Source organism: Aotus nancymaae, unplaced genomic scaffold, assembly GCF_030222135.1.
Source record: "Aotus nancymaae isolate 86718 unplaced genomic scaffold, 86718_ANA_hifiasm-v0.15.2.pri h1tg000014l, whole genome shotgun sequence".
Taxonomy (NCBI): Eukaryota; Metazoa; Chordata; class Mammalia; order Primates; family Aotidae; genus Aotus; species Aotus nancymaae.
This window is the reverse complement of record NW_026988425.1, coordinates 60,043,833-60,054,225: the sequence shown is the minus strand read 5'-3', so window position 1 is coordinate 60,054,225 and position 10,393 is coordinate 60,043,833. Positions and strand designations below refer to the sequence as shown.

The 10,393-nt window shown below is 38.7% G+C and overlaps 1 protein-coding gene across 1 annotated transcript in view; it reads right to left on the bottom strand.

The window, feature by feature from the left end:
- Nucleotides 1–5,245: 5,245 nt before the first annotated feature.
- Nucleotides 5,246–10,393, bottom strand: part of NLN (neurolysin) — a 107,038-nt gene continuing 101,890 nt past the window's right edge. Inside the window, exon 13 of the mRNA XM_021673201.2 lies at nt 5,246–8,284. Coding sequence (XP_021528876.2) covers nt 8,150–8,284 — 135 coding nt within the window. The 3' untranslated portion in view covers nt 5,246–8,149. The remainder of the gene's footprint in view (nt 8,285–10,393) is intronic.

Here is a 10,393-nt window from a genome sequence, read left to right as displayed (position 1 = left end):
CAACAGAAGTCCCACTTGTCAGTCACACAAATGTTGAAGACCATAGAAAGGCATCTGATTTGGAACAGGGAGGACAAAATGGATCTTTTGGTTTTCCCCACTTTGCCCTGAATACAAAGGGACTGATGACTGCTTTGTTCTGGAATAAAGTCTTACATTCCTTTTAAGACCTATCCGTCTATCATTAAAAGAGAAAGAAAATTCCTGTCTGGAATCACATCTACCACTTTCTCTCATCAAATGTATTATCTCATCAAAAATTTAAATAATTACATGAATAAGTAAAATACATGAAAATAAAATATATAGGTCTGAGAGACAAAAATGAGGACTTCTGAAAAGCAGATGATTATTTAAAGAAACAGAAGGAAATGGAGTGTAAGTTTAAAGCCCAGCCCCAGTTTTTGTCTAAACCTTGGAGCCCTGAGGTTTCTTTAGTCTTTCATTGATCTGTTTAATCAGTTTCTATCCCTACATAAAGAAGTCACAGATAATAGGCAGTAAGAGGTTGAAGTACTAGGGCGCTTTTCTTTTGGCTCTTATTAGTGGTAACAGAAATTATTAACACTGAGGGGGCCGGGCACAGTGGCTCACACCAGTAATCCCAGCACTTCGCTTAAGCCCAGGGGTTCCAGACCAGCCTGGGCAACATGGGAAGATCCGGTCTCAAAAAAAAAAAAGTTGCTGGGAACGGGAAGTAAGAAATCTTGACTAATTCTGGACCATCTCTAAACAACTCAGTGATTATTTTAACAACCTGTTTTCTAGACTTACAGGATGTACTAATGCCTCTCGGCTATCTAATATGTGTTAGCACAAAAGGGGTCCCGCATCATTCTTCTAATGGCTATCAATTTATAACCACTTGTACAAAAATGGCAAAAGTGAACATTTTCATCTCCTGTTTATAAGCTCTTTAACCGCAGTTCTAAGAAACTCCTGGATGTACCAGATATAGAACACCATTTAGTCCCACTCCTGAAACACTGAAAAGAGAAAAGCAATCATTTTGTTACAAATAGAAGCCTGTGGTGGCAGGTGGCATGGAAACTATGCAAAATTTTATGGCACAACAGTCAAATTGTATAGTGGAGTCAACCAGGGTTGGGGGGAAGACACGCAAAAGCTTTGGATACACGCCTTTCTATTATAATTTATCTCAATAAATTACGAACGTATTTGCTTTCTCCACTCCACTGTGAGCAACTCCAGTTCTGGGGTGTCTTTTTGTAACCTCATTGCCAAGCACAGTGCCTGACACACAATAGGCATGTTAGAGTCTTTGAAATGAATTCAAAAACAAACGTTTGAAAGCACATTTTTAAAGACAGTTGTTCTGTTTAAAGCTAAGGACACTGTCCCTAGAAAAATGCATGTATCCATGCACATGAACATATATAATTTCAAGGCAATCATGGGACATCTGCTTGCTCTGCCCTTTTCATAGATCCCCCAAGAAAACCAGAGATTCTAGATTAAGAAATTCCTAGGTTTGGAATACATAATCATAGAGAGAAGCTGAGAAAGCTTTAAAAACATTCTTCATTCCCAATTTTTCTTTTACAGAAAACATGTTTCTTTCATCAACCTCATGCAGAAACTCTTGGTACAGTAAGGAAAAGGACTCTCATGTAGAAATCTGCCCCCAGCAGGTGTAGAAAGAACTTATCTGTATAGTTTTAGGTTTATTTATAAATTAGGTATTTTGCAGTTATCATAGAAAAAAAGCACCTTTATAGCAAAAGATAATTTTAAAGAAGGTATATTTATTAACAAACACATATGAACTATTCATTAACAGTCCAGGACTGTGGAGGACTGGGGACAGAAACAAGCCTCGAAGAGATCACAACATGGTGGAGTGCATGCATGGTGCACCTGGGTATCTGAATCAGATGTTTGCCTCTGTGTGTGTGATGAAGACAGCAGTGAGTGGAATGGACAGAGAGTAAATGTAAGTTCTGTAAGGGAAGAAAATGAACATTTACTCATTCTGTAACAGTCTTTTGCTTTATTATGGTCATATACAACTGTTAGTCTCCTAGCCTCAGTTCCCAGATACCCACCAGAAAACTGGTAACTTAACCTCTGGATAAACTTTGATTACAGGTGAGGAGTGAGCCAACCTGAAGCCATAAACAATATTCTTGCAGTAGGGGGGAGCCGCAATCATCTGAATGCCAGTTCTCAGAGCCAGCCTGTGACTGTTTCATCTGAGGGATGTTTTTTTCTGACGATCATCTTATCATTATTGCATCTTAAATGCTGGAGAAGTCCTCAAAGCTGATTTGGCACAAATGTCAACTCAAAGGAGGAATGTCCTCTGTAACACTCATGGCAGCTACAGGCTGTTCACAGCAGCAGAATGTATTTTTAACCAACAATCATTATTAGATATGGCTTCCTCATACTGAACTGAAGCCTCCTCATATTTTCCAACCATTTCTCAAATGGAATTTAATTGTTTCCATTTGATTTCTGAATACAGAATTAGCCTATTCTCTCTCCCATATCCTTCAAGTATTTGAAAACAATTATTATCTGTATTTCTGAATTATCTCCAGACTGAACTTCCCAAATTATCTTGATATATTTCTTTTGAGAAGTATTTTCAAAGTTATCACCAACTTCTTCCTGCTCCTGGAAACACTGTAATACTTGGCCAAAGTCTGCTTAAAATGTGATACCTAGGAGGGAACACAATATTCCAACAGTGATTGATCTTATACTGGAGTCTGGAGGGATTATTCTTTTGATCTGGGCACATACTTCCATCAACACACTCTTAAAAAGCCTTCGTTCTCGCCTCCTGCCCTCCTCCCCAGGTGTGCTGTACTATGAGCTGATATTGGAATTTGGCCAAATAAAACTGCCAACTCTTTTTTTCCTGCATGTTACTATCAAGTCAGGCTTCTCTTTTACCTTGGTAATGAAATGTGTCTAATTTCATTTTGAGCTTGTCTCCACATTGAAATAATTTAAAATATAATAATAATTATTTTTTACTTTTGAGACAGAGTTTCCCTTTGTTGCCCAGGCTGCAGTAAAGTGACACAATGTCAGCCCACTGCAACTTCCACCTCCCGGGTTCAAGCGATTCTTCTGCCTCAGCCTCCCGAGTACGTGGGACTACAGGTATCCACCACCATGCCAGGCTAATTTTGTATTTTTAGTAGAGATGGGGTTTCGCCATGTTGGCCAAGCTGGTCTTGAACTCCTGACGTCAGGTGATCCACCCACCTTGGCCTTCCAAAATGCTGGGATTACAGGTGTGAGCCACCACGCCCAGCCAAAATAATTTTAAATATTAATAACATCATCATACTTAATAATTCCAGCCCTGTCATCTGTAAATTTGATACCTTTTCATGGGATTTTTTTTTTTTTTTTTGCATTTTTAGCCAAATGACTTGAAATTACTCCCAGTTTAATGTTAATCATTATGCAACTATCTCAGACTGTTTCAATAGCTAGGAATCCACCTGGATAACTATTATCCAGTCACATTCTCAATCTTAGCCACAAAGATGTCAACAGCAACACCAGTGTCTTGCTGGACTCAATGAACAGTTCTTCTAAACTATTTCTAGTCATACAGTTTCTCTCATGACAAATGCTAGAGACAGTTTATCATGGGAGTAAAATTGAGGTGAGCCTCTGGGGTCTATGAAATACGCAGCTAGTACAGGTTTCACCTCATGTGAGCAGAACAAGGGAGCCTAGCTCCTGTTCACCCCTTCCCCTTGTACATACAGCATGGACTAGATGTGTTGAACGTATATTTTCTCAGGAAAGGGAACTACAAGGTGAATTCAACCAAATAAAAACTCAAGAATCACTTATGGTGTGATATGGGGGTGTGTACATGGTTGTGTTCATTACCTCAATTTTTAAAATTTTGTTTTGTTACAAACTTACAGCATTATTGTGTGTTTGTTGAAAAAGTCTATTTGGGTCTAATATTTACATCTTACAACCTTTACCTTTTGCCTTGATATAGTTATTAGATAATCACTTAGGTGAATCTGTTTCCAGTGGGAAATTTCCCCACTAAAGATGACTCAAAAAATAAACTTTTTGGATGTTGAGTGTTTTGCAAAGAACTGAGCATATGTAGGTCTTTTCTTTTAAAATTTAAGGTCTTTTATATGTCTTTTCTTTTAAATTTTAAGGTCTTGTTTAAAAGACCTACATAAGACCAGTTCTTTGCAAAAGAACTGGTATGTCTCTGCCACCCAGGCTAGAGTACAGTGGCATGATTATGGCTCATGACAGCCTTGACCTCCTTGGGCTCAAGTAATCCTCCCACCTCAGCCTCCCAAGTAGCTGGGACTAAAGGCATGTGCCACCATCCCTAGCTAATTGTTTTAGTTTTTGTAGAGACAGGGTCTCATTATGTTGCTCAGGCTGGTCTCAAACTCCTGGGCTCAAAGGATCCTCCCGCCTCAGCCTTCCAAAGTGTTAGGATTACAGGTGTGAGCCACCGCATGCCGTTCTTTCTTGCTTTTATTCTCACCACACATTTAGGAGAAGGCATGTTCAATTTCAATGGGCTATCCAATTTCAGATGGGAGACATCTAACTGTTATATGTTGATTTGAGAGAAGCAGCTTTGGTCACTGTATCTCTTCAAATAAAATGGATTTTCTCTTTTAACATTCTTAGGGGGCTCAGTTAACTATTTGAGGAATCAGTATTCGTTATGGACTGAATGTTTGTGCCCTCTTCCCTACATTGAAGCCCTAACTGCCAATGTGATGGAATTAAGTGCTGGGGCCTTTGTGGAGGGTGACTGGGTTTAGATGACGTCGTGAGGGTGGAGCTCGCATGATGGGATTCGTGCTCTTGTAAAAAGAGACACTAGGACTTGCTCCCTGCCACTGCTGCCTGCAGAAGTTTTTGAACCCTTTATGTTCCACATCTGCCTCTCTCTCTTTCCATGGCTCTCTACAGAGCCATTTGTGACATGTCTACCTGACACTTTTGTGGAGGTGGTCAGTAAAAGAGGAAGAGGTGCATCACCATGAACCAAATTTACCAGCATGTGGCTTGTGGGACTTCTCAGCTTCCAGAACTGTAAGAAAGACATGCCTGCTTTTGAAGCCACCCACTCTGTGATATTTTGTTATAGCAGCCTGAAGACAGTATTTTAATGTAAATTTTAATACAATTTCCTTGGCACTTGGAAAGTTCCACCTGTATATGATAAAAAATGAATAAATGGTAAAACATAAACAAACTGGCCTAGTGGGGTGGCAGGATCTCCACAGACCTTTAATCATACATAAAGGCTAAAGGTAAAATGGTGAAGTAGAAAATTGAGTCACTGCCTATTAGTTAAGGCATTTACAAGTACAATGATCATATCAGAAATTTTTCTTTGAAGAGTTATTTCCTCAGTTTTAGCCTCTTCCACAATGCAATCTGTCATCCAAAGAGCTACAGATACCCACTTCTCACCTTATTAACTTTAGAAAGGCAAGACCCTGGCCTAAGTAGCTCAGGCAATTGTTAGTTGTTTATCTAGGTAACATGCAGAGGAGAACAAAGTCTACATCAGGTGGCATAACGTCAAGACATTTCTCTTCTCTGCAGCATCGTAAAACTAAACCTTTAGGATCATGCCTACTATCCATTAGCATAAGAGGTTTAAGATTTTATCCTTCACAATATAACAATTCCTTAAAAATAAAAAAAGGCCTAAATCCCCTGGATCAATTACCAGGAGAGACTTTATTACACGTGGCTCAGTCCATAAATCTTAAGTGTACATTTGTCCAATTACAATTTCCAGTTATCCACTATTTCAAGCATGTCAGTGATACTCTCTGCTCTGATATAGAAAAAAAGAACAACTAGATAGATGGCCACATTCAAAAAGGTTTTAAAAAGTAAGTCCTTTCTTTTGAATTATGTTAGAGAAGTTTTTGAGTATTAATTTTTTTTTTTTAAGACTGAGTCTTGCTCTGTCACCCAGGTTGGAGTGCAACGGTGTGATCTCGGCTTGCTGCAACCTCTTACTCCTGGGTTCAAGCTATTCTCCCACCTCAGCCTTCCGAGTAGCTGGGACTACAGGCATGAGCCATCATGCCCAGCTACTTTTTATATTTTTGTAGAGATGGGGTTTCACCATGTTGGCCAGGCTGGTCTTGAACTCCTGACCTCACGTGATCCTCCTGCCTTGGCCTTCCAAACTGCTGGGATTACAGGCATGAGCCACTGAACCTGGCCTGAGTATTAATTTTGTGACTGTTCTTTGGTAGATTTTAAATGTTAGAGGTAGGCCCTAAACAAAAAGAACACCATGGTGCTTTTGTTCTCATGCATTTCAGTTTTAACGCTAAAGTATGAAAGAAATATGAGTTCGTTCTCATGTATAATAATGTAACTTTATTGTGTGCAGGCTTTCCACACCAATTTAGTTTTCCTGTGTGAAATAAGATTTCAAATGGTAAAGTTACTGTTAAGGAGACACACTGGAAAAAGCTGAAGAGTTTTTTGTCTGACATTGGAAAACAGAAAAGTCTGGGGGTGGGGAGGAGATATGGGAAAATGACCATAGGCTGCAAAGATCACAAAAACAGTTTTGGGGACTAGAGGGGGTGACACTGAGTGAGTGTGGGGAAGAGAAAGGCTGGGGAAATTATCTCACAAGAGAGGGCAGTAGGATTTCAGGTGGATGTTTAAGGTATTTGCTTGGCAGTTATAATCTAGGAATCTCCTAGCTCTTGAATTTCCTGCTGTCTGTAATTTTGTTATGCAGTATAATAATTTTTTTTATTTAGCACAAAGTCCACTTGGACCAGAGAATCGAAAGGTGCTAATTTTGTCCCTGGCCAGTAAAGTCATACCTGAGGTATGCAATGGAAAACAACTGGAAGACCTAGGCAGGATACATTCAAAGTTTTTCTTTTCTTTTTTAATTTTATTATCCTGTCTTGGTTTCCTTATTGAATAGACTCCTACAGGAAAAAGAAATACTGTGAATTTACTGGCCTGCTGTAGAATTGGAATTTAGACCTACAATAAAGAGAGTTAAAGATAGATTCAACAGTTCACTTAAAATAAAAATCGCCAGATGAAATGGGCTACTGAAGAGTGTCTTCCCTGCGGTGAGTTTCATCACACACATAAGGCTTTGGAGCAGCTGTCCTCAAATGCTTCTGTCCAAAACCCATGCCTCTTCTGGGGTGTCCGAACCTTTTATGTTCCGCATCCACCCCCTCTCTCTTCTCATGGCTCTCTACAGAGCCATTTGTGACATATCTACCCGACACTTTTGGGGACGTTGTCAGTAAAAGAGGCAAAGTCCCTAACACTCATTAGAAACATGGGAAGAGAAAAATGTGCTTGGACTAGCTTTAGTATTCTAATTGGTTCACATGCCAAAAGATTGACGATCCTGTATGCTGAAGTGGAAATGAGCCTCTAATACAAACTACGAAATCCTCTGATACAAGATACAAAAACTTAATATATTAGACCAGCCTAGTTGAAGTATAATTTTTTGATGCTCTCTGACTAGACTTTTGACAGAGAAGACAAACTCAAATGGAGGAACGTAATTTAAATGTGGCAGAAAGTTGGGAATTGTGCAGCCTGATATACAAAGATAAATGCATCACTGAGGCATATTCCCCTGGCCTTGAGGTATGCAGGCAAAGGAGAGGTTACACCTTCCTGGGAGACAAAGGATCAAAGTTGACACAGAGCTCCAAGAAAATATTTACCAGAAGAATGTGATGATTCATTTATCAGTACAGAAATCCCAAGTACAAAACTTCAAGATACAAGAAGGATTAAATTAGATCATGTACATGATTCAATTTAAAAATTCTTAGCCCTCTTATATCATATTATCTAGATAATAGTAAAAAATCAAGTTACATTCATATGAAATTTTCATAAAAAGAAATCAAATTCACTTTTATGAAATTTTATAGTACAATTGCTTTCTAGTGGGTCTTTTCTTAGGTCACAGTATTTATAATTCCATTTACATCTTTATAATTTTTAAAATTAGAAAACAAAAGGACATCAATAAAAATCTAAATTTTCATTTGCAAAACTCCCTTTAGTTTCCAGGCCAGTAACACACAGTGATGTCAACTTGTCCTCCAGACATGGACGGCTACCAAAGATCCCCAGTTCACGAAGCATGCAGGCCTCGACTCATTAGGAACGCTTTTTGGTTTGGCTCACGTTTCAAGAAATTGTGGAGCATGTCCATGCCGTCCAGAGATCCTCCAGGTTTCAGGATTAGGTTTCTGTATTTCATTCCAACCTAATAAAACAAAACATCATGCCTAATAATTCATCGTTACAGTAATTTTCTAAATCTCTACATGCAGAAGAGGAAAGGGTAGGGGGGAAGGAAAAAGGACTTTAGCCTTACTCTGTCTAGATGTTTTCTCTTGCTTACAAACAGCTCTGCAGTATTTATTTATTTTGGTAGCTAAGAGATTTGGAGCTTAAAACCTCAGGTCTTGTACACTGTCCTTTATTATGGTCTTGTCTCCTTAGATTCTAGGTAGTGAGCTGACAATATGAACAAACAAACAAACAAATAGCCAAATGGAATATACGACAGGTTCCTATTTGCTACCCTATCTCTTGTGATTTCAAAAGGGTTAGAAAGCAAGTGTTCAAGAAACCTACGAATAAGAGTTCTGGGTGCCTGGAAACAGTAGCATGGCTACTGTCAAATGGCTTCTGCTGCTTTTATGACAGGCTCATTCAAAACAGCAACAACAAAACCCTCTTCTTATGGATGGGAGGAGGAGGGCAGCACATGCCCCACAGGGGAGGGCAAGACATTTTTATGGGTTGATGCTGGGAATGAGGACCTTCGGAAAGCTTTCTTTGGGGATGGAGATCTGGAATTTTAAAACATCACAGTTCCTCTGCTTTTATTTACATAAACACAGGAGCAGATAGAGGGAAAGAAAATGTTATTCAGTATCAGCATTGTTCAATATTTTCACTTCCCTTTCACTGTCCTTTCAAGGAAGCAAAGCAAGACAATTCAATGAGGCATAATTCCAAATATATGCATAATAAACAATTCACAGAGTAACACTTAAATTTATATCCATTATATCAGTTGATCAACAGGACTAATCATCTTTTTTAGTACAAGAAGAGCTAGAGAATTTCCAGCTCTGTCATATAACAAGATTTTGATTGATACAACTATCAGAGGTAAATTTAGTCAATCTGTTAAGGAAAATAAAACATGGATGAAATCTACCAAGTTGGACACAAAACAATTTATGTCCTAGAGCCATAAAAATACAAACTTTTGGGGTTACCTTTTGGCTATAAATAGAAATCATTTGCAGCTTATTAATCATCTACAGGCTAACATCTAACTTCACAGTCTGGACTCTAATCAAGAGTAAATAATTAGTTAAAGTTACCTTCTCATAAACTCTAGGGCTGCATTCTCCAACAGAAACATAGTATGAGGCACATATGTAGCTTTAAATTTTCTACTAACCACATTTTTTTAAAGTTAAACAAATAGGTAAAATTAATTTTACTATTTTATTTAAACCACTATATCCACAATAGTATCATTTCAACATGTGTCAATATACACATTATGGAGACTTTTGTTGCTGTTGTTTTAAGTCCTCAAAACCCAGTGTGCTTTTTACATTTATGGTACATCTCAATTCAGTTCTTCAGTTGTACTTAGCCTCATTTCAAGTCTCAACAGCCACATGCAGCTACCATACTGGACAGGTCTGGGGCCCGGAGCATAAAATCATCTTTAGGAGGGCTTGTTACACAGTGTTCTGGTATGATATTAAAAAGGTACAAAGCAGTCTAAGTTGTTCTATTAATACTTTGTTTCTAAAGAAACTGTAACTGTGAGGAAATCAAGAAGAGAAGCTCTAAGACAACTGCTAAAATTTTTCATGTTAGAAACATCCTTGAGGAAGATCTGCATACAGCAAAAACTAGAGCTTTCCTATGAAGGAAATAACTGACTTATGTACAAGTTTTAAATCAATTTTCTCAAAAGGAGAAGGTGTTCAATCACTGATATTGGACTTTCCAAAACTGGGGACGAGGGCTTGGAGCTAGATTCAATTAGCTTTCTCCTCTCTTCTTCTTCCTCTCCCTCTCCTCTCTTTCTTCTCCCTCTCTCTCTCCCCTCCTCTCCCTCTCCTCTCTCTCTTTTCTTTCTTTTTTTTTTGAGACAGAGTCTCACTCTGTTGCCCAGGCTGAAGAGCAGTGGCACAATTTCAACACACTGCAACCTCTCCCTCCCAGGGTCAAGCGATTCTCATGCCTCAGTGTCCTGAGTAATGGGATTACAGATGTGCACCACCACACCCGGCTAATTTTTTGTATTTTTAGTAAAGATGGGGATTCGCTATGTTGG